The following is a 24,065-nucleotide window of genomic DNA, read 5'->3' as shown; positions in this document are numbered from 1 at the left end:
CGGAAACAGATCCAGAAACAGATCCAAAGTCTAATCAATTGGTCCTTGTCACACACCCACTCTGTCCACAAAGTTTTGTCTGAAGCCATCCATAACCTCTTCAGATATTATGCTATACATCGTTTTTGGCCTTATCTCTCGATGGTGAAGAATCCCTTTATAAATTCTAGTATCCAGATCCGGATTTGAGTCTTCACCAAAATTCTGCATTGCTGTCCTTGGTCAGTCTCCTACAGACACACAAAAAATTCAAAACAATTGTTTGAAAACTGTGGCCAAAAATCGTGTGACAGACAGACAGACAGACAAACATGACAGAGTGACATACTTGGCGAAACATTTTTTTCGCCAACTAACACACACACACACACACACACACACACACACACACACACACACACACACACACACACACACACACACACACACACACACACACACACACACACACACACACACACACACACACACACACACTTTTCTTTGCAGCCTGTGGCTGTTGGTTGCATCATTGGTTAAGGACATGGCTCTGCCTCTGATGCTGTGCCCCTATTACCAGTACATTCATTTCACTGACCTCAAAAGGATGACAGGCAGTCAACCCCACCTGGTGTTAATTCAGCAGCCGACAGGGCTTAAACTCAGGACCCGAGAATCCCAAGCCAGCCACCCTAACCAATAAGCCATCACCTGGCTTCAATAACAAATGGGTGAATACATAACCTTCATCCACCTTTGGTGCCAGAGGTAAAATGAAAAAAATATTCGCCATATAATACGTTTAAAAAATGACCAAGCAATGAATGACACCACAATCCTTTTACCGATTGCCATAATGTCACCTTTCCTTTTGACATTTTTGTCACAGGTTACTCTGTGGCAATAATAACAATTGTATGAGGATGTCTATGTGGGACGGAGTTGTACATTTGTTGTGTCGGTTGGTATAATTCTGTATTTTATTTGTTGTGGTATCGAGAGGAGAAAATATCAAAAGATGTCATGATGGCAATCCGTTAAAGGATTGTGGTGTCATTTCTTCTTTGTCATTCCTCGTTTCCTTGTTGTTTGGAAGGAATTCCATCCTGACCTTTATTATTATTATTTATTTATTTATTTTTAATGTTTTTTCTGACATACAATAAGGAGCTGCACTGTTGAATGCATTATTTTCCCAACACGATTATGCAATAGGATCAAAGGGGACACAGCATGAGGCCTTAGAGTGGCAGACAGTGTGGCTTGGCTATTTGTCAAGGAAATGCCCATCGAGGTAACTTTTAGTGATGTAAAACTGCGGAATAAGGGTATCGATAGATTTGGAATAGAATGTCCAATTTGAGCTGTCAGTATCTTCATCAGCAGGTTGCTGTGGGCGAGTTGCTTGGAGTTATTTGATAGAATATTGCCTGAATTGGCCAACAAAGTCTTCAAACTTGATGCCACCGAATCTTTAAAAACATAAGATGGGGTGCTGCCTGCTCCCCATAAAAAAGTGAAAGCTTTGGCAGCAACAATCACCAATTTTAATGCAACTGTGAAAATGGTGTGATGCACCTTTTTGAATTTCCATTGGATGAAAAAATTTCCTGTTTTACATTTACAACCAGGTAATAGACGTTCACAACCATCCTTGACCATGATGTGGAATGTTGGCCGAAGCCCTTGTATGAATGAGATGAAAAAGGACTCTTCTGGAAGTTCTGATCAACACAAAGTACAGGATAACATTGTAATGCTCATTATCTACTATGTTGCCTATTTTGCCACACCGGCAGCAATTGTGCCACACTGCTGACACGCCGCGTATGATAGAGATTAGGGATGGTGCAAGCCTAATTTTCTTGAGCTTCAGCTGAGAAAAGCTTTCAAACGAATAGAGCTATTGTTTCTTCCCGGAAAATAGCAGGAAATTGATTCCAGATTCCTGCCTTTTCTCGTTTTTTTTCCGGTTCAGGCTCAAAAAATTCGGGCTCGTACCATCTCTCGTGGCAAGTGTAGATTTGCTTGCACTTGTGCAGTGTGCTTTGTGCACTTCCTTTCCCACTACACCAAGGAAAGAATCATCAACTTGTATTGTATGGCCTTCAAAGCAATCCCACAAAGTTGACTAAATACAAAATGTGTGCAATGGTAAAAGTAGCTTCATGCAAAGTTACATGGTTAGATGGAAAATGTGGCCTGCTTTACAAAAAGTCAGTTTTCTGCATGCATGGGTTGCAGTACTCCGACATTGCACAGCATATTCCTAGTTTGCGCTGCATGTGGGTACAGAGCGATCCTAAAGCACAGGGTGTTTCACATAGCAGAAATAAATGGCAGAGGCCATGCTTTGCTCAGCCTCAGCTGGATAATAAAAATGAAATGAAAGCATCATGTTGCTTGGACTTTTATCAACTATAGCTAAAGAGTTATTATAGATATTGGTGATTTTATTGCATAATACCTTTCTGTGCAAGAAAATCATCATCATCATCATCATCATCATCATCATCATCATCATCATCATCATAGCCTATTTCAGTTGACTGCAGGACGATAGCCATTCTCAAGTCATGTTGAGAAGCTTTGTGGCAAGTCCCCCAACAGACATTGCACCTTTTTGTAGTCATAGCTTTCTTATTGTTTTTGTCGTTTTTAGCTCACCTGTTCGAAGAACAGAGAACTATAGCGATACTCCCGGCGTGAGCGTCAGTGTCAGCGTGAGCGTGAAAATCTTAACGTTTTTGGTGCAAGTTATTTTTTCCTTTCTAATGTTTTTATCTACCACACTATTTTTTATACGCCCGATATATATATATATATATATATATATATATATATATATATATATATATATATATATATATATATATATATATATATATATATATATATATATATATATATTGGGGCATATTATGTGATACCGGTCGTCCGTCTGTCTGTCTGTCTGTCTGTCTGTCTGTCTGTCTGTCTGTCTGTCTGTCTGTCTGTCTGTCTGTCCGTCCATCCGTCTGTTCCTGTCCACATTCTAACTCCCAAAGTTTTCAACTTTCACCTTTCATATTTGGTACATAGGTACAGACTGTGGAGATGGTGTGTCACGACATACGTTCGTCATCTAAAGTGGTTTCCATGGCAACCAGGATGCTGTTTTCCATCCGTTCCTGTCCGCACTCTAACTCCCAGTTTTCAACTTTCACGTTTCATATTTGGTTCATAGGTACAGACTGTGGAGACGGTGTGTCACGACATACGTTCGTCATCTAAAGTGGTTGCCATGGCAACCATGATGCTGTTTTCCATCCGTTCCTGTCCGCACTCTAACTCCCAAAGTTTTCAAATTTCACGTTTCATATTTGGTACATAGGTACAGACTGTGGAGACGGTGTGTCGTGACATATGTTCGTCATCTAAAGTGCTTGCCATGGCAACCAGGATGCTGTTTCCGTCCGTTCCTGTCTGCACTCTAACTCCCAAAGTTTTCAACTTTCACGTTTCATATTTGGTATATTGGTACAGACTGTGGAAACGGTGTGTCGCGACATACATTCGTCGTCTAAAGTGGTTGCCATGGCAACCAGGATGCCGTTTTCCATGTAGTAGCACAATTCTGTATATACCTTCTTGTTCGGGTGTATATTGTGCTCACTTGCGCTCTTGTTACTGATTACAATATACAAATACATATATTGCTTTAAAATTATTTGGATCAGACTTCACTGCAATGCTTTATAAAAAATATTAATTATTAGACGAGTCTTTTAAAAACGATAAATGTATAAACAGGCGAGCATTGGGTGGCTTTGACACCAACTCTGGTTATTATATAAATTCAATAAGGGGAATGGGGGCAATCTTATTTTTTCAGGGGGAGCATTTTAGAGCCAATCCTAAGTTGCGGAGTCATCAGAACCAATCCAATTGGCCAATTGGATTTTAGAGCCAATCCTGCTGACAGACCGCTGGTACCTTGTACATGCTGCTGCGTTTGAGCCTGGGGATTAACCGCTGAAATCTATCTATCCGGGTTCTTCCCGACATCTTTGTTCTCTCTTGCTTTCACACTTCTTTCTACTTTTTCACATTTCTCTTCATTTATTCGAAAGCTTACTTTTTCTTTTATATATTTTACTATTTATTCACTCCTCCTTTCTGTGCCTAGGAAGAAGTGAATTTTTGCAGAAAGTTTTCAGTAAGGCTCACTTGGCCTGTACCTGGATGGGTTAGAGCAGTGTTTCCCAAACTTTTTTGAGCGCGACCCAAATCCGGGTGTGGTGAAAATCTCGCGACCCAAGCTTCAATCAGCGTCTTTTACCACGAAACATAATATCAAAATAAAATCAGACAACCAGCGCTAATACATACTATATTAGTGCGAGAGGTCTAATTGCAGCTTTGTCTGCATGATGTCTTCGATGCGGGGCTCAATCTTGCTGAGCGCAATGCGCATGTCATGGCCGGGGTCAAGGCGATTGCGTGCCTTGGTTTTGATGACCGTCAGCGCCGAAAAGCCTTGCTCGCACAGATACATGGTCGCAAACGGGGGCAGAACATTCATGACTTCGGCACCGATTATGGCCTTTTCTTTCTTGACCGTAGTCCAGAACTCTCCAAGTGACGCTTTGGCGTAGAGTTGTCGATGGAACTTGTCGTGATGCAGCTCGATGAACTCTTCCTGCAGTCCATGGACTGTGCTGGGATCCTGATCCAGTACTGGGACACCGGATCTCTGTCCGTGATGTAGCGATCGAACTCGGTGATCAGGTTCTCCAAATGGTTCACCAGGATGGGCTTGATCGCATCGAGCGCCCCAATCTCGTCGTCCTCCCACTCCTCCAAGTACTCGTTCAATGACGGAAACGCCGCTGTTCTTCCGCACTCCAGTTTCCCCTTCCAGAGCAGCAGCTTTTCCTTGAAGGACGACAGTTTCTCGGAGAGTGTGATGATGTTTTGATCCCTGCCTTGCATGGATGTGTTCAGTTCGTTCACTGAGGCGAAGACGTCGTTGAGGTAGCAGACTTTGAGCATCCAGGGCTTCTCTTGGAACCGGATGGCATGGCGATGGTTCTTCTCATTGAGGAATATCTGCAGCTCTGTTTGTAGCTCCACTACACGACGCAGGACCTTGCCGCGGGAGAGCCATCTCACACTGGAGTAGAAGAGGAGATGTTGGAATTCAGACCCAAAGTCAACACACATCTTCTCGAACAGGCGAGAGTTCACGGCGCTGGCTTTGACGAAGTTGACAACGGCGACAACCTCCTGCATCACTGCCGAAAGATCCAGCGACAGATGTTGCGCAGGAAGGTTCTCGCTATGCAAAAGGCAGTGGAAAATTCTGACGTACGGATTGACTTGCTTGACTCGCGCAATGAATCCCTGTCGAACATCAAGCATCGCGGGAGCGCCATCGGTGCACAGGCTGACATAGTTTTCCCAGCTCAGGCCTTCTTCTTGTTGGAAGTTGTCCACGACGTTGAAGATATCGGCGCCAGTTGTCGTCGTTTTCATTGGCGTGCAGAATAGAAATTCTTCCTCGAGGTCCGTCTCACCCACGTACCTCCCGAAAATCATGAGCTGGGCATCGTTTCCGATATCCGTCGACTCATCGAGTTGGTAGCTCCATTTTCCCGCCTTCTTCATGCGGGCCACCACCTGGTCCTTTATATCTAGCGAAAGGTCGACGATGCGGCTGCGAATCGTGTTGTCGGATAGCGAGATGGACTGCATTTTCTTGGCCGCATCGTCGCCGCAGACGAGTCTGGCCATGTCCATGGCTGCGGGCTTGACGAGCTGTTCGCCCATCGTGTGCGGCTTCATCTTCCTTGCGATGCGTTGTGCGATGAGGTAGGATGCCAGCGTCGCTTGCTTGGTGGCCAAAAACGCTGGATTCGTCGCCGGCTCAAACCTGCTCCGCTTCAGAGCCGCTTCTCAGCGCTCGAAAAACTCACGATCCTTGTTGACGTGCTCCGCGTGCTTCATCGCCAAATGCCTCTTCAATTTGTTTTCCTTCAGCAATTCGTTGGACAGCACTTCGAAGCACAACACACATTGTGGCTTCACAGAACCACGATCACTGATAGAAGTGAAGCCCACATCCAAAAATGCTTGCTTGTAGGAACGCTTTGCCATCCTGCAAAACGAAATAGGCGACTGGATCAGTCAGTGGAGTCAGTGTCAAGGCTAACTGACACAAAACACGCAACGCAGTGTGGAGCAGAAAACCACGCGGCGCAGTCCAGCCAGCAAGGCAGATCACACAAAACAGCGTCTCGACTTGTCGGTCAGCCAATGTGAAGTGACCGGACTGAGTTCGTCACCTCTCGAAATTACTTCGGTTGCAGAGAGAGCGAGTAATTGGAAAGGCGAGCTGGCGAAATGATTGGCCTCCAGTTAACCGTTTTGGGTGGGTACAAAGTACTGAACGGTACTGAACGGCAAGAGTAGGTAGAAACGGAAGTGTCGCTGCACCTTGGGCTGAATTATCGAGTGGAACGGTACCAAACGGCACTGTCCTACAATGTGGCGTTTGCGCGATTGCCTTTTACCCGCTTGATTTATAAGTAAAAAAAAAATTTTGCCGGGGTCCTCGCGACGCATTCTTGGACCCTTCGTGACCCACTTTTGGGTCGCGACCCATAGTTTGGGAAACACTAGGTTAGAGGGTAGAGGAGTATAGCATCCCGAAACCCGAATCCTATGCAGGTTCCTCCTGATGACTCCATCTTTGCTCTTTGCTTATTTTGATTCCTTCTGATTATTACAATGCAGTTTTTGGTCTGCCATTTGATTTCCTTTGTGGTATTAAGTGCCTTTCTCTGCCATGCCCCCCCCCCTTTGCCTCTCTACATCGTCCTGACCCCATTAAATAGATAAACTGATATATTTTATCAATGTGCCGTTAATAGAGCACAGGCAGGATTGGCCAAATTACATCATGCTGTGTCAAAGTTTTCTTATATCCTTGTATCCTTATTATAATTCACAGGCTCATGTTAGTGCGTTTGTTTGTTTGTGTGTTTGTTTTTTTCGTGCTACTCCTCCGACATTTCCTGGCCAATCCAGACTTGCTACAGAGGATCACCATGATCCCAATTAATATATAGGGTTGTTTTTATTTTGCCGGTGGCAGTGGCGGGGAGGGGGGGGAGGGGTGGATGCAAATTTTCTTTGTAAATGTGTATCGTGTAGCACAGCTTCGAGGTGGGGGAGGGTACTACAAGTTTCCACCATTTAAAGTACAGTATTGCTGTCCCCACGTTTTCCAGTGCTGAGAGGTGTTTTGAATTATAAGCAGTAGGTATGTTTTTTTCTCCATACACGAAACCTGGGTTTTTTTTTTTTTGGTTTTTTTTTTGCTTATGCAGAGCTGTCAGTTCTGCATAAGCAGTCAGTTGCCTATACACTAACAGCAGAGCTAAGTTGCCTATACACCGTCCAAATAAAGGCATGTGTCAGAAGAACGTGTTGCATGCATGAAACAAGATCGTCCATAGGGCGGGTACTCTGCTAGTAACTCATAATATGTTAACTGGAATTGCATATCAACGAGACAAGGTGGACCATATATGTATTACCATCCATCCATTCATACATCCATCGGTACCAGACTCTGTGCTGAGCGTTGGTGCTGCCTAAGCAGTCTCCTTGGCTACTGGGCACAATCCTGGATATGTCGCCACTTCCAAAACAGTGCACCAGCAAGCTGGCACTCATTTTGCCGACCTCGGAAGGATGACAGGCAGAGTCAACCCCACCTGGTATTAATTCAACAGTTGAGCGGGATTTGAACTCAGGATCCTCAGATCCCAAGCCCACCACCATAACCATTAAGCCAACACCAGGCATCTATGTGTTACCACCTCTCTCAAGGTCATTACAAACTAGGATGAGTTTATTTAACTGACAATCTCAAAGCAGCATGGTCATTCACTTGGGTCTTAATACTGTTGCCTTCAGTCAGAATGAACGCATAACCTCTAGAATGCCAATGTCATCCCTGATTATACGTCATTCCTGATGAACCTCGTATATTTGTAATATCTTGGTTCACAAAAATATCAACATTGCATTTCCTTCATCAGGCAGAAGGACTACCAAGAACATATTCCAAGGCTTTCCTGATTGATCACAAGGAAGGGCAAGTCACACAAGAGCAACTGCAGTTCACCTTTCCCAATGACGTCGTGGAGGGGAGTGAGACAGCCATTATCTCTGTTGTAGGTAATTCATTTTATTTTATTTTCACTCTGCAAGACAGGTTTTTATCAATTAAATTTCAACGATGGCACTAGAATGAAAAACCCAACTTTACAGTTAAACTGTTGTCTGTTAATTGGTACCACGTGTTCAGCTTTCACACCCTTTGCCAGAGCAAAAACTCTTAAGATGGTAAAGCCCAAAACGTCATCAGATTTTCATCTTTCATGGCAGATAAATCAACTATGTCGTTCTTTTTATTCTCTTGTTCACCCACACAGACTGCTCGTTCTGTGCTTGAATTTGCAAATACACATGTTCGGAACTTCAATCCCAAATGAAACTAGTATCTTTTGCACTATTTTTTTGAATTTTAACTGCAACTCGTATGGAAAATGAGAACAGCACACGGTAGAGTAGATACCTCCGCTAGGTTGACATTTTTAACCTCCGCCATCGAAGATGGACGGAGGTTACTGTTTTCACCCCTGTATGTTTGTTTGTTTGTTTGCTTGTGAACAGTATTACGGAAAAACTCCTTGACGGATTTCGACGAAACTTGGTGGGGGGATTAGGTATGGTCCAAGGATCATGCCATTAGATTTTGGACTCGGTCCAAAAATCCAATATGGCCGCTATGGCGGCCATTTTGAAAAAATATTTGAATTTTTGTTTTTGCATTTCTACATGTTTTAAGTGATTTCCAACCAAAAAAAAATAAATTTGTTGGAGAAAAAAAAAAACTTAGAAAATATTGCAACTTTTTTTTTTTAATTTCGATTTTATTTGAAAAATATTTGAATTTTTTTTGCATTTCTACATGTTTTAAGTGATTTCCAACCCCCCCCCCCCCAAAAAAAAATTTGTTAGAGAAAAAAAAAATTTGCACCTTTTTTTTCAAAAAAATTTCGATTTTTTTTTTCTTGGGCATTTCTACATGCATGTCGATCTCGTTTAGTATATTCAATCGTGGTTCAGTAGAGTCTGATCCGTTTTGACCTACAATGAATAGGATATCAGGTTCACTTAAGTGACCCAGCAGTATTGGCGGCAGAGGTTTTGCACTCTACCGAGTGCTCCCCCTCTAGTATGTCCTGTTCCACTGATAGGCTGGATCCACATCTAGACCTTAACCAATATCTGATTGGCTTATTCTTGTCAACTACCCAACTCATCTACCAAGTTTTGTCATCACCCGTCCACAACCTTTTTGTGACATATCGTTTTTGGCCCCATCTCTCAATGGTGAAGAATTAATAAAATAAAATAAAAAACATTCTCATATCTGGATGCGGATCCAGATCTTCACTAAAATCGAATAATTTCATCATTGTGACACACTCATCCTGTCCACCACGTTTTGTCTGAATTGGTTTGTAACTTTTGAGATGTCCTGCTCACAAATAATCAACCAGTCAGGCCATGTCATGTCACTGACGAGGTGATTAATTTAATTCTGCTGACAATTTTTTTTAGTAGATCACGCTCAAAAATTTTCATATTGATCGGATAAGGAATTCCACCAATCCAATTATGATGTCGTAATAAGGGCACAGATGACATCATCATTGTGAAATGTTGATCCACATACAGTTCCTGACCTGTGCCAAGTTTCAATTTTTTTATGCATCGGTTTGAGAGATGTCCAAAGTTTTTCTTTTTTTTCCAAGATGGCGGCCATACCACATCACTGATGACGTCACAGTTACCATTAAAAATTCTCCATAGTTAGCCGCTCCGATGGTAAAAATCCTGTGTCGATCACTCAAGCGCTAAGAAAATGAATTTCAAAGTGAATTTTCCACATTGAAAAAGTGAGGACAGACGAAACAAGCTCGATTGAGCTAAGATCCTCGTCCTCTTAATGATGACGCCATAAAAACGAATATGACGTCATTGTGATGTATCAGGTTTGCGATAAATTATCTGTGCTAATGCCTGGCTTGATTCCCGCAAACAAAATTCAAACAGCTTGCCTAGTTTCGGAGATAATGGTATAGGCGATTTCCATTAGCGGCGATATTATGACGTCAACTTTTTTTTCTAGGAATAATTTCCAAAATCGGAGATGGTTACTGTCTGCGCAGGGTATTTTTACATATATACGCCAAGTTTCAGGAAGTTTCGATGAAAACTGGAGGCTGTGAAACAAAAAGTCCACAAGAACAACAACGTGAGTAAGACTTCGAGATCCTCCACGAGGATCTAAAAACAAAGAAGCGAATAATCCATACAAAAACTAGAAGGGCACTCGGTAGAGCGCATACCTCCGCCACGCAATGCCTGATCCACGAGAACATATCAGGCCCAACACTTTTTTGAAATATCATGCAATACAGCACTACTGTTTTTGGCCCTATCTCTCAAGGTGAAGAATCGCTTTCAAAATTAAATAATCCTCGTATCCAGATCCGGATTCAGATCTTCACCAAAATCTCATCACTTCGTCCTTTTCACACACCAACCCTGTGCACAAAATTTTATCCGGATCCTTCCATAACTATTTGAGATATCCTGTTCACCTTCGGTGGTGGAGGTAACAATAGAGAACCCTTTGGTACCCTCATAATGCATATCAAAACAATAGAGTATCCTTTGGTGCCCTCATAATTGGGGACATTTAAAATAATCAAACGTTAACACAGGATAATATGACGGTCGGGACTTATGCATATGCTACACCAAAACTCTCCCCCCCCCCCCCACTTCCCCCACTCCTCCCTCTCAAAGTCATAATTTCATACATGCATAATATATAGATGCTCTCTCACATGGTATTGACCACCTTTGATAAAGAATCATTTGAACTAATGTTTAAAACATACTGACACTTCAAGGACAGTCATTTCATCCTTTTTGGGTTCATCGGTTTGAAGCATGTTCTACGTTAAGATGATTATAAGGCAATCACAACCATGCTGGAATTATGACCACAGGACTCCTTGTGTTGGAAGACCCTTTTAGGTTTGTTCAATAGTGTAGCTATTTCGATGATGGGCCCAAAAAGGACTTTGATTTGATTGTGTGGATGAAAACAATCACCACAACCTGTTCGACTTTATCATCAATCTTAACAAATGAAGGGAAGTACACTGTCAAACTTAATACCTTTCGGCAAAATTACATTTCCTGCTTCATGTTTCTTGTGCGAACTCGACGGATAATAATCGACTTGTAATGTGAATCAAATTTCCGATCAAATGTTTTAAATTAAGCTTACATGGTTTACAATTGCTCCCAACTGAGTCACATTCTCAGGAATAACCTCAGTTCTTATGTTGTTTTACCAGGAGACATCATGGGGCCTTCTATCGAAGGCTTGGACAAGCTGGTGCAAATGCCGTACGGCTGTGGAGAACAGAATATGATCAACTTTGCTCCAAACATTTATGTTCTGCAGTACTTTGAAGCCATCAAACATCCTGCCGCAAATATCCATCGGAAAGCGCTGTCCTACATGAATAGTGGTGAAATCATCACACATTCCCTTACAGAAATCGACATATTGTACAACAACCTGCATGGAATAACAATTACTCATGATGATTAGAATTTTTTCATTACTTGTTGCTTTTGTTAAAAAGACAACATTTTTATTTATTTATTATTGTTTTTCATTCATGTTCCTTCTCAGGGTACCAGCGCCAGCTGACCTACCAACACAGAGATGGTTCTTTTAGTGCATTTGGTGAAATGGATGAACGCGGAAGTACATGGTATGGAATGAGCATCTCCTGCCTGTGAAGTTTCCCATTTAATCGTATACATGATGAGAGCGAAGTCAATGGCGCGCCATCGCAAATCTCCATGCTTCCCCCACCATAAGCAAAGTTGAAAGACGGCAAAAAGCTCCACCGGGAAAGACCCATTATCAAATTTTGAGTTAAAATTATTATTTTTTGGTTTTCACCCCTGTTACCCTAAGACCACCCCCTGGGGCATGAACTGAGGGTCAAATTCAAAAACTCGACATATTTCATGCATCCTCCCAAATCTTCATTGTACATACAAAGTTTAATTTTAAAATGTGCCCGTCATTGCACTTTTTGGTATTTCACCTTTGACCATGCCCCAGCGGGTGGGGCCACAATGATACTGCTCTCGCAGCTTATTGACATGTGGTGATCCTAACTACCAAGTTTGGTGAATTTCTGCACAACGTTTAGGAGGAGGAGGATATTGGGACCATACTCTGTGCAGAGCGTTGGTGCTGCTTAAGCAGTCTCCTTGGCTATTGGGCACAATCCTGGACAGGTTGCCACTCATCCGACACAGGATACCAGCATGCTGGCACTCATTTTGCCGACTTCGGAAGGATGACAGGCCGAGTTAACCCCACCTGGAATTAATTCAACAGCTGAGCGGGATTTGAACTCAGGACCCAAGGATCCAAAGCCCGCCACCCTAACCATTAAGCCAACACCAGGCATGTTTGGGTTAATGTTTAGGAGGTGATAGCGTGATTGGACAGAAAGATAGACAGACAGAGAGACAAGCCGGTAGGTGGACATGGGAAGTCGACTACCCAATATAACATGACACGATGGGCCCGTTCGATGGGGGAATGACCTGAGGATTAAGCACAAGAAAATTCATGATTCTAGCTTCAAGGGTTAATGCTGCAGATTGTTTTTTCGTAAAAATACCCCCACATTTAGAGGTTTTTCCGCCGTTTCTAGGCAACGGAGGAGTCCATAGCAACGGTTCTTTCTCACACATAACTAGGACATACCATGAACCTTCCATACCAGTTTCATGTATATCTGACTCATAGACTTTGAATGAACCCTGGTCGAAAACAATAAAAAACAAAGTTCGTTATATCTCAGAGACTATCTTCTCCGACAGTTTTCATAGGATCCGGCTGGAAATTTTTGACAATATGGCTGAATGTACTGCCCACAGTCGCTCGTGGCCCGATTTTTTTTTATTTTCGAAAAATTTTTTTTTTTATGATTTTTCAAAAATTTCAACGTCCCGTTGCTCGGCAACAGATGGGTCCATAGCAACGGTTCTCATTTGCACACAACTAGGTCATGGTATGAACCTACCAACCAAGTTTCATCGAAATTGCCATTGTATTAACAGAGCACTGGACCGAACAGACAGACATACAGAGAGACAGACAAACATATCGATGGAAATACTGATAATAAGGGTAGACTAGATCGACTACCCAACATATTGACGGAAATACTGATAATAAGGGTAGAAAAAAAAATCTCAAGTTTTTTTTTTTCGACATGAAGCCAATTACAATATCCAACTGTTTTTTTTTTTCAAAAACTGTTGGTATAAATATACTTTTATTTAATTTTTTTATTTTTGTATACATTGTCGAGGCTCGTATGACAGCTAACACACAACGCGCAATAACGGGGGCAGGAGACAAGAGGGGCGGGAGAAGGAAGGTCAAAACTTTGGGGAACAGAGACATTAGGAGATCTGTGGAAGGGAGAGGGATGGCCCGGGGAACACGGGGTATACATGATAGACACCACAGGGACTTTCAGGACCTTACACGACAGGGAACTTTCAGGAAGGAAAGCAGAGAATTTGAAGGAGCTGGATTAACAGGGGTAGAAAAGATCGTGATTTGGGATGGGGTAAGATAAGAGGTGGTGGTGAACAGCTCTTTTGAAGACCTGGAGGAAAGAACGGGATTGAAGAGAGTATGGGAGTTTATTACAAATGTGGGGAAAAAAGAGGAATGAAAGCGTCAAGGTGAGCAGTGATTCGTGATTTTGGTAGTTTTACCAGAAGGAGGTTGCTGGCGGACCTTGAGCGCCCTGCGGATATATCGCAAACAGAGCGGGGGGGGGGGTGAGACCGGAGAGGAGATGGTAGAAGTACCATTGGTTGAGATCCGGGTCGGGAATTGACCGATTGAGTCAGTCCCAATGAGTCGCAGAAGTCTTTTGCTGAATTGCAATGGCCGGTGAGGGAGGTACCCACACCCAACCAATTGGCATGATGGCAATTGAAGTCACCACATATGAGGAAGAGAGAGTTGGGATGAGAGGATAGAAGTTGGTCCATGTTTTCAGAGAACGAGATGTAAATGGAGTCATCACTGTTTGGTACAACACACATATAAATATGAGGTGGTAGTGGAGGGGAAGCCGTAGCCAGAGGTATTCGTGGGGGTGTGGGGGAGTGAGGGCAGTGCATGGAGAGTGAGGCATCGTGTCTTTGATGAAGAGAACAACTCCACTGCCAAAACGAGGCTCAGGTCTGTCATACCGGAGGAGGGAGTAACCAGGGAGAGATACTTGGGAGTCAGAGACGTCTTGAAGGAGGAAAGTTTCTGTTCGGCAGATTATGTCTGGTTTGTCAGTGGCAACCTGTATGTAAAGATCTGTCAGGTTTGAGCGAAGGCCTCGGATGTTTGAGGTCCATGTTGTGAAGGAAGAGGGAGGAGAGGAGGCTTTGGGTGCAGGCAAGGGGATTGGAGGGGGAGGCTAGGATGAGGGAGGAAGGGGGAGGTAAGGAGAGTTGTTGAAAGAGTGTGGGGGATTGCAAAAGAGGTAGGGGAGAGGGCCGGATGAGTAGGAGAAAAGGCTCGGTGGTGCTGGGTTGAGGTACAGTTGGGAGTAATAAGAGAGGGGGCAGAAGGTAGTTGAGTATTGGAGGAGGTGGAGTGATGAAATGGAGCAGAGAAGGCAGGGGAAGGAGGCAGCTTTGAGGATGTGAGGGGGGCAACTTTGAGAATGGGAGTGAGGGGTGATTGGAGGGAGAAGGGTGAGGGGAGAGTTGAGGGAGAAGGGTGAGGGGGGAGTTTTTGAGAAAGGTGAGCGGGAAGCTTGGAGGGGGAAGAAGGTGAAGGTTGCTTTGGAAGGGAGGGTTAGAGAGGGGTGAATTGGCACTGAAGTTGGAAAAAAAAGGAGGATTGATGGAACACGAACATGCATTGCAAACTGTGATTTTTAAAGTTTTTGTAAACCCCAGTGAAAACCCCAGATTTAACACATCCCCTCTACTTACCCCATATTTAACCATCCAAAATCAGAAGCAATTGCTTCCAAATCTTGTGTCCCCAAACCCTCACCCTTGGGACCCATTTTTTCCCTGTTGTACACAACTGCTCCTGGATTCTGTCTTTTTCACCTGAGAAGGTGGAAAAGGTTATTTCAACCCTCAAATCTGACTCTCTAATGATCCCAGACAGCATCAGCTCATGTGTCCTTCAATCCTGTTCTGCTGCTCTTTCACATCCTCTCTCTTTGCCCTTCTCACCTATCATTTGTCCTCCATCATCTTCCACCTACATGGAAATCAGCCAACATCACTGTATTACATAAAAAAGGTGCAAAAACGAATCCTCTTAACTACAGACCTATCAGATTACTTCCGATCATCAGTAAGGTCATGGAATCCATCATCACAGTTGATATGAAACCCTACCTTTTTGCCAACGTCCTCATCTCATATTACCTATTTAATTTCAGACCTGATTACTCCACCTTGGACATGCTGCTTCCACTCATCCAACAACTGATAGAGGCCCTCAATGTTAGACATGAGATCAGGGCCAACTCTCTGGACATATCTTATGATTTTGATATCGTCCGGCATCCCGCCTTCCTCTCCAAACTATATGCCGATGGAATTCAATATGTCTTTGGAATATGTCTTTCGATCTTGACAAATTTCACACTCTCACTATCTTACTATCCGGCAACCCCCCCCCTCCCCAATCTACTTTCTTCACAATCGTCTTGAAGTCTTGAGGAAGTTCAGTCATTCAAACTCCTGGGTCTCACTATCAGCCATGATCTTTCTTGGGCAAACCACATTTCAAAGTTGGCCTCCAAAGCCAGCCGCCGACTGGGCATCCTCCATTGTACAAAGTCCTTCTTTGGCACACCTCAACTCCTATCCACCTACATGGCCTTCATCCACAGCTTGAAGGAGTACTGCTCTCCAGGGCAGCAGAGAGCCTGCTTCATCCGGATCCCCTTCAAAAAATTGCTTTTTAAAAAAACTTATATGGAGGTTTCTGTATTTTTGTCGTCAGAAACACATGTCGTGTTTCAGGAAAATTGGGGTGTTATTCACTTATTCCTTATTCCTACATGCGGATGGGGAGTGGTCAACCCTCGTGTGTTAATTTATGTCATTACCGCAATTGTTATTATGTAAATAGTTACCCCAGTAGCTTATTTTGCGAGGAAGGGTGTCACTGCCCATGCCATGGAATCGCCCTGAGTGGCTTGAAGGGAGATACATTTATTGAAAAATAAATCTGCCGCCATTCTTTTATCATCACAAACAATCATTGCATGAAACGAAAAATTGAAGGAATAATTGCGGTCCCCTATTAGGCCCAGGTGTAGTTACCCCGTCTACCCACATCCCCCACTTTCTCAACACCTATGTGGCTCTCCCCTCTGGGCTGAATCCTCTGCCTCACATCTTTCTCAGCATGATGCCGTTGAAACCAAGGTCTTCAAGATTATTGGAATCTCTCACGATGAAGCTGAATCTTTGGGTCGATCACTTCACCATCGCAGTCTGGTCATTGGTCTCTCTATCTTCAACCACCTTCTATCTGGTCCTCCCCCCCCCCCAGGTTTCTGCAAGGCACACACGGTCCACCAACCATCAACCCCCTTCTGGTGAAACTACCTAAATCCAGGATCACTGCTCACCTTCACTCGTTGGCACAACTGTTCCCCCCCCACCCCACCTGTGAAACAAACTTCCACATCAACCTCTTTCTTCCCTATGGGTCTTCAAGACAGCTGTTCACCACCATCTCAGATCCTCACAAATCCAAAACTATGATGTTTCTACCCTCATTAACCCCCCTCCCCCTCCCCACTTCTCCCCAATCCCTCCTCCTTCCAAATTCCCAGTTTTCCCTCTTAAGAGTTTCCTTCTGTATACATCTCATCCACTCCAAGCATCGTCTCCTGCACCTCATTCCTCCCCACACCAATTGTTTGTCCAACTCTGCTGTTGGTGTTTCTCCCCTCTCTCAACCGTTCCTTTTCGCCTGTTATATCCTGATCCATTCAGTGTACTAGCTCTTCCACAAGCCTCGACCACTGTATTGATTCGTCATACTTAGCCAAACTATCAACTCGACCACTCAGCCAAACTATCAACTTCACCAAACGATAAACTAAGATTGCAAATGACTGGCTATGTTGTAACCTCACAGAGCCGGTATGAAGGGTCTTCACCAGGGTAACTATTGCACTACTGTGATGAGACACCGCCATAATCACCTTTTCTCTTGTCTTCTGTTTTTTTTTAATTCCTCCAGGCTCTCAGCATTTGTGCTCAAGTGTTTTGCACAAGCACAGGCGCACATGTACATCGACAAGAACTTAATGAAAAAGACCTTGAACTGGCTGCAGTCCCAAAGAACCCCAGATGGAGATTATCAGGAACTGGGCCACTTGCTCGACTCCTCCATGCTTGGGGCCTCTTCAGGCTCAGTCGCCCTCACAGCCTATGTTGTCACCAGCCTAATGTCCAGCCCAAAGCTTGAGGTGAGCTGACATATTGTTCAGTTTCCATTGGACGTGTATATCAGTCTCCCTTGTCTATCCATTACAATCTAAATTCAATTCAAAATCGTGAAAATGTGTCTGGTTATTGTGGCAAAATATTTTCAAAATGCGTTTTCCTTGATACGTTTTACAATACAATACATTGATCGCATCAGAAATATTCGATCTGAGCATGTCGGTTTCTGACGGTGTTGTTCTGCTTGCCAGGTCGAAGCCAGCAACATGTTAATCACCATGAACTATTTAGAACGAGAGTTTGAAAAGGGTATCGAGGACAGCCGAGTTCTTGCCCTCGTCACATACGCACTGATTCTTGGAAACAGCAGCAAGGCAAACTCTGCACTGGACAAACTCAACTCTCTCGCCACTCATGAGGGTGAGCCATTGTTCCTCTTGCCACTCAATGGGCTCTGCTAAGGGGTAATGAGTGATGAATAGGCAGATTATCTTTAAAACAAGGATCAAGAAGATCTGAAGTGTACCTTGGATGGAAGCGAGTATTACAAGTCGAAATAAAATACCCCATGTAAGTCATAAAAGTCGGGGAATTGTCGTGTCCGTGAAGACGTTCTTTGCTAATCTATCGATAATTCCACAGTGTGTGTGTGTGTGTGTGTGTGTGTGTGTGTGTGTGTGTGTGTGTGTGTGTGTGTGTGTGTGTGTGTGTGTGTGTGTGTGTGTGTGTGTGTGTGTGTGTGTGTGTGTGTGTGTGTGTGTGTGTGTGTGGTGTGTGACCGCTGTTTCTCGACAACCACTAGTCCAATATAATTGAAACTTGCCAGGTATATTGCTGGGAACCTGAGGATGTGCCTTTTCAAGGTTTGATATTAATTGGACAAGTGCTTCCAAAGTTATTGCCATTTATTTACCAACCAATGACATGACACGTTACTGCGGCCATTTATTTACCAACCAATGACATGACACGTTGCTGCGTAGGCGTGGCTGCGTAGGCCAGTGCGCGGCCGGCCGACGATGACGTCACGGGCCGTGCCGGTTACATGGAAGCGAATGGCATGGCAAGCAAAGACAGGGAGGTTAATTTTATTTTAATTTGGATTTTAATTAACTCTGTGTGTGGAAGTGTGGTTGGCACGAGAATGCGAGAGCGAAGGAACAACCTGTGTGGCTGTCGTTTCTAGCTCGCGGTTTGAAAATTGTTTTTTTTTTTTGCACGTACAGCCACGCACGTACGGCTACGCACGTATGGGCACGCACGTACGGGCACGCACCTACGGGCATGCACTAGTATCTTATAATTATGCCACTGGAAACTAAAGTGATTTACAAATTTTATTCTGTTCAGCTCAACCAAAGTAAAGGTTTTTTTTCAAAGCAGTTTCCATGCTGGATGACATCATGGTATTCTGGAAAGCGGAGGACATTTATTTATTTTCATCATGGGATTGTTGTTGTTGTTGTTGTTGTTGTTGTTGTTGTTGTTGTTGTTGTTGTTGTTGTATGACCCTGTTGTTTTATCAAATGCCATTTCATTCATCTCATCACCAATTCTTGATGGGTATACCGACTATTCGTTTTCTCTCCTGCAGTAATAAATGTCAGAGTGTCTCAGTCAGTGTGTGTGTCTCCTCCATAACTCTAAAACCATGAAACCTATCAGCCTGAAACTTTGCATGCATACTGAGGGAATTCCAAGGGAGTTCATGAATGGAAATTGAGTGTTTGGGTTAATTTAAACACCCCTTTTGAAGATAATTAATGGCCTTATTTAATTATATCCTTTATCATGCGCATCCTCGGCCATCTCACTCTCCCTTGATCTGGTCTTAATTTGCCACTTTGGTCAGCCTATTCAAATATGCCTTGATTCGGAAACACGATCTGCTCTCACGGACGAGTTAAAGCACATAATTAAAATATGATATCTGATTTGTGAATCGGATCTTGTGGTATAAATATCAAAATCTGGAGTGAAATCTCAAAACTTTAACAAATTAGTGATTTGTTTTTTTTAACAAACTGTATTTATTGAAGCAAAGCATGAAGATTCATTTTTCCTACTGTTCAGACGATTATAGTTATTGAAGAAAAGATTAAGGAATGTTCAGAAAGTGTAATTTCAGCGCAACGCCTTGATCTTTAACCTGCTTTTACAAGTTATGACGATACAGTCCATAGGGGTCCTTTCTTTTTCAGCAATTACTGACGCAATTTTCTTTTTACCATTATGTGCGATCTGCTTTCATGACAAAATATTAATATATACCAATCGTTTCTACAATATATTAATAGTCAGCAGTTGCTGAAAACGAGGAGGTACGTCCACAGCACACACGGACATGGTACAAATGGGTACAAATGACTTCGTGGAGTGTGCGTGTGTGCCTGCATGCTTGGTTACATGTGTACAGTGCGCAGGTTTTGTGGGTGTGCGAACCGAACTTAGACCCAAATCTGAGCCCGTGGCGCTGTGGAGGAGGTTATATGGCCATCTCGTGGACCATGTGCTTCTGCACGTGGGGAGCAGACATGCTGCGGCATCGAAACCACGTGGGGCGTGCCTCTGGGTAGTGTGGGTGTGGGGAAATGCGTGCATCTGTGCGAGTGAAAGAATGAGTATATCACCAGTGCGCGTGCATCGTCGGCATGGACTGCGATGAGGTTGGAGGAATGCATATTGGGGGGGGGGGGAGAGGTGGCGGGGGACATGCATCCATGCAAGCGGACCTTTGCCAAGTCGATAGCATATGGGTTTAAATTTTTTAATGCTCCCAGCCGGTTTTATATAGAACGCAGCAGTTAAAAAGAAAAAGGTTGCTGTTTGGGCATGTTTTATCACCCCAGTAATTCCCTGGTACACTGCCTAGTGCCTACCCTCCCCTAGTGCTGCCTTCCCCTCCCCTCGTGCTGCCTTCCCCTCCCCTCGTGCTGCCTTCCCCTCCCCTCGTGCTGCCTTCCCCTCCCCTCGTGCTGCCTTCCCCTCCCCTCGTGCTGCCTTCCCCTCCCCTCGTGCTGCCTTCCCCTCCCCTCGTGCTGCCTTCCCCTCCCCTCGTGCTGCCTTCCCCTCCTCTCGTGCTGCCTTCTCCTCCTCTCGTGCTGCCTTCCCCTCCCCTATTGCTGCCTTCCCCTCCCCTATTGCTGCCTTCCCCTCCCCTATTGCTGCCTTCCCCTCCTCTCGTGCTGCCTTCCCCTCCCCTCGTGCTGCCTTCCCCTCCCCTCGTGCTGCCTTCCACTCCCCTCGTGCTGCCTTCCCCTCCTCTCGTGCTGCCTTCTCCTCCTCTCGTGCTGCTTTCCCCTCCCCTATTGCTGCCTTCCCATCCGCTCGTGCTGCCTACCCCTCCGCTCGTGCTGCCTTGCCCTCCCACTCATGCTGTCTTCCCTTCCCCTACCCTCATGCTATTCTCCTCCCAAACCCCCTCCATCATCAAACAACTCTTTGGAGGTCGAGTAGAGAGAGGAAAGGGTGTCAGAATGTGCGAATTGGACAAGTGAATGTTTTTTTTTTTTAAGCAGTCGGAACTGATCCTCAGATCAATTCCGCAATTTGTCTCGGGTTCAGAGATTCTGGAGATTATCATTTGTGCGAACATTAAATAAAGGCACAAACACTGGCGCAGCTTTTTTGACAATTGAAGGAAAACTCCCTTCCTTCCCCTCATGACTACCCTCCCTTCCCCCATCCTCCTCGCTCCCTCCCTCCTCCATGAGTGTATAGTAATGTGTGGTGATGCCTCGCTATCACCCCCTTTCCTCACTCTCCCCCCCCCTTTCCTCACTCTCCCCCACTTCCTAGCTCCCCTTTCCTCATCCCTTCCTCTCTCCCCGCACCCCCCCCGACTTAGTATTCCCATTAGTGAAGCGACGGGTTGTATTTGCTGGAATAAAATAACTATACGATGGTGTCTGTCTGTGCAGTTGTGTATTTCCCCTCACCACTTCTCAGATGGTGACCAAACTTCGTAGACATAATTAACAATGCTGATTACAATAATACATCATCTAAATTTATTTCGAATTTTTATTCCGTTCAGCCGGGTCAAAGTAAACTTTTATCGAAGCATTTGTCATGTCAGATGACTTCACGGTATTCTGTTGGGCGGTCGAACCGTCATGCCGTTGGTGTTGCTGTTGTCTCCATTTATTGCATTAGTCACAGGATTTGTGTTTTCTTGTCGATCACTGGCCCTCCCATGCCATCAAATGCCATTCCATCTCAACACCCAAATATATATTATCGTGGTTCTGTGAAACCGTCTCTCCCCATGGGGAAACATCAATTTGAAGAGGAAGTGCACACAACATATAGCGGTCCCAGACAGTTATTTCATTAGTATTTGTTTTAGATAGCCATTCCCTTATGTCTAGTGGGTTTATGGGACAACATGTGTTGTGAGGGCTTTTATGCAAGTCTTTAAATTTTATTTCACACACGACCTTTTCTTTGCTTCACGCAAGCATGCAGACCACAACAACAGGAAGCTTATTTGCATATGCATGCCATTTCACGTTCAAACCTCACGCCATTATCAAACAGACGCTCACCTCAGACCTTCTCCAGATTTGGACCACAATGCTACAACATTTCTACAACCATCACAACACCTTATATAAATCCCTACATCAATCGCTTGCCTTCACCATTAACCGCCACAACCGTTACGATGCTTCAACCACCTCGCCATAACTCACCGCTACAACACTGCTACGAATTCTGCAACCACATTCACCAGTACGGACGACAACCACTGCCCTTTGGAGATGTTGGGGAACAATGGGCGCCACGTACCATTCCAGATGTTTGTGCTTGGGACGTTCTGGCATGTATTTTGCAGCGCAAGTGTGCGCTATAATTTGTTCAGCATCGCATGGATAGCCCTAGCGCTCCGCTCAATAACTGTCCCCATTTTGTGTCCAGCACATGTTCGTGACCAGAGAGTGCCACCAGATACCCTCGCACCATGTTAAAGTCGGAGATGAGTTGTGTGGCAAGACGAATAAATGAATGAGGCCATTTCTGATGCCGAGTACACACACGGGCAGGGCCAAAAGCAGGGGAAGCGTCCGTGCACCAATGGGGACACTTGGAAATGTCTCCAATCCATCCTGATCCACATTTAGGCCACTCCCTTGCTAAAGAACTATAACACACCCTGCAAGGGGGAGGGAAAAGAGACGTTTTTGGCTTGGTCAGCGGTACGGGGCAGAAAGCGCGGCTGAACCTAAAGGTTCTATCATAGCCTTTTCTCTTGTCTTTTTTTTTTTAATTCCCCTCCCCTCCCCCTCTTGTACATATCACAAGCAGAACAAAAACGTGACGACATCATTGTGCTTTAATCACTTGGATAGTGGGAGACAATGGAAAAATACAATTTGAATTGGGGGGGGGGGGGGGTTCGACAAGAGCAAGGCTTATGGAAGAGCAAGAATGGATTCCAAGCATCGTGAACTATTGATTTTGATGGGAACGCTAAACAGGCCAACCCAGGTTGTCCCATGCGTGCTGTTACTCTTTTTGGTATTATGAGGCCAAAGCTCCACATTGGCACTGTATTTTTCACAAACAGTCGGCTATCCAAATTCCATAATAGTTTATGAATGAGGAAGAGCTGCCTGTATTGTAATAACAAACATGTCGCAAATGTAACTCATATTAATTCAAGATCAATTGGATCCAAGTGCTAAAGAGGGACAACTGCAGGTGCAACGAAAGTTCTATTTTTGTTTCCTCACCACCATATGTGTTGAAGGTGGAAAAATGTTTTGGAAGAGCGCAAGTGTGGAGGAACCTAAATGGCACTGGCAACCATCTGCATCTGGAGTCGAGACTGCAGCTTACGCTTTACTGGCCAACTTCAAGCTTCATCGTGCAGAAGAGGGTGTGCCCATAATGCGATGGCTTGGGCAACAGCGGAACCATCTTGGAGGCTTTGTCTCCACTCAGGTCAAGGCCAATAACAACATTTTATTCATTTTATTGGTGACATGCGAGAAAAACAAAAAAACCTTGAAGATAGAAAGGATAAAGTAACCTTGAAGGAGTCAGGAGGAGGAGATTGAGACCAGACTCTGTGCAGAGCTGCCTAAGCAGTCTCCTTGGCTATTGGGCACAATCCTGGACCGGTCGCCACTCCGACACAGTATACCAGCATGCTAGCACTCATTTTGCCGACCTCGGAAGGATGACAGGTCGAGTTAACCCCACCTGGTATTAATTCAACAGCTGAATGGGATTTAAACTCAAGACCCTAGGATCTTGAGCCCACCACCCTAACCATTAAGCCAACACCAGGCATAAGGAGTAAGAAGGAAGAGGAAGTGAGTGAAAAAGATTTCTGGGCATTTTGGCTGTGATATTTTGGCATTCTGAGATTAAAGGAATTACATTTAAGTTTTTGTTTT

General features: G+C 44.3%; 1 protein-coding gene across 3 annotated transcripts in view; it reads left to right on the top strand.

Annotated features, from left to right (window-relative positions):
* Window positions 1-24,065, top strand: part of LOC147026377 (CD109 antigen-like) — a 129,361-nt gene that overhangs the window by 93,111 nt on the left and 12,185 nt on the right. For all 3 annotated transcript variants that reach the window (XM_085881760.1, XM_085881761.1, XM_085881758.1), the window contains exons 23-28: window positions 8,070-8,208; window positions 11,475-11,651; window positions 11,819-11,900; window positions 17,456-17,684; window positions 17,913-18,081; window positions 23,414-23,607. In XM_085881760.1, the coding sequence (XP_085737886.1) occupies window positions 8,070-8,208; window positions 11,475-11,651; window positions 11,819-11,900; window positions 17,456-17,684; window positions 17,913-18,081; window positions 23,414-23,607 (990 nt within the window). The remainder of the gene's footprint in view (window positions 1-8,069; window positions 8,209-11,474; window positions 11,652-11,818; window positions 11,901-17,455; window positions 17,685-17,912; window positions 18,082-23,413; window positions 23,608-24,065) is intronic.

The sequence above is a fragment of the Eptatretus burgeri genome, chromosome 5 (assembly GCF_056783735.1).
Source record: "Eptatretus burgeri isolate ZD-2024b chromosome 5, Ebu_testis_v1, whole genome shotgun sequence".
Taxonomy (NCBI): domain Eukaryota; kingdom Metazoa; phylum Chordata; class Myxini; order Myxiniformes; family Myxinidae; genus Eptatretus; species Eptatretus burgeri.
This window is presented reverse-complemented; position numbering and strand designations above follow the sequence as displayed.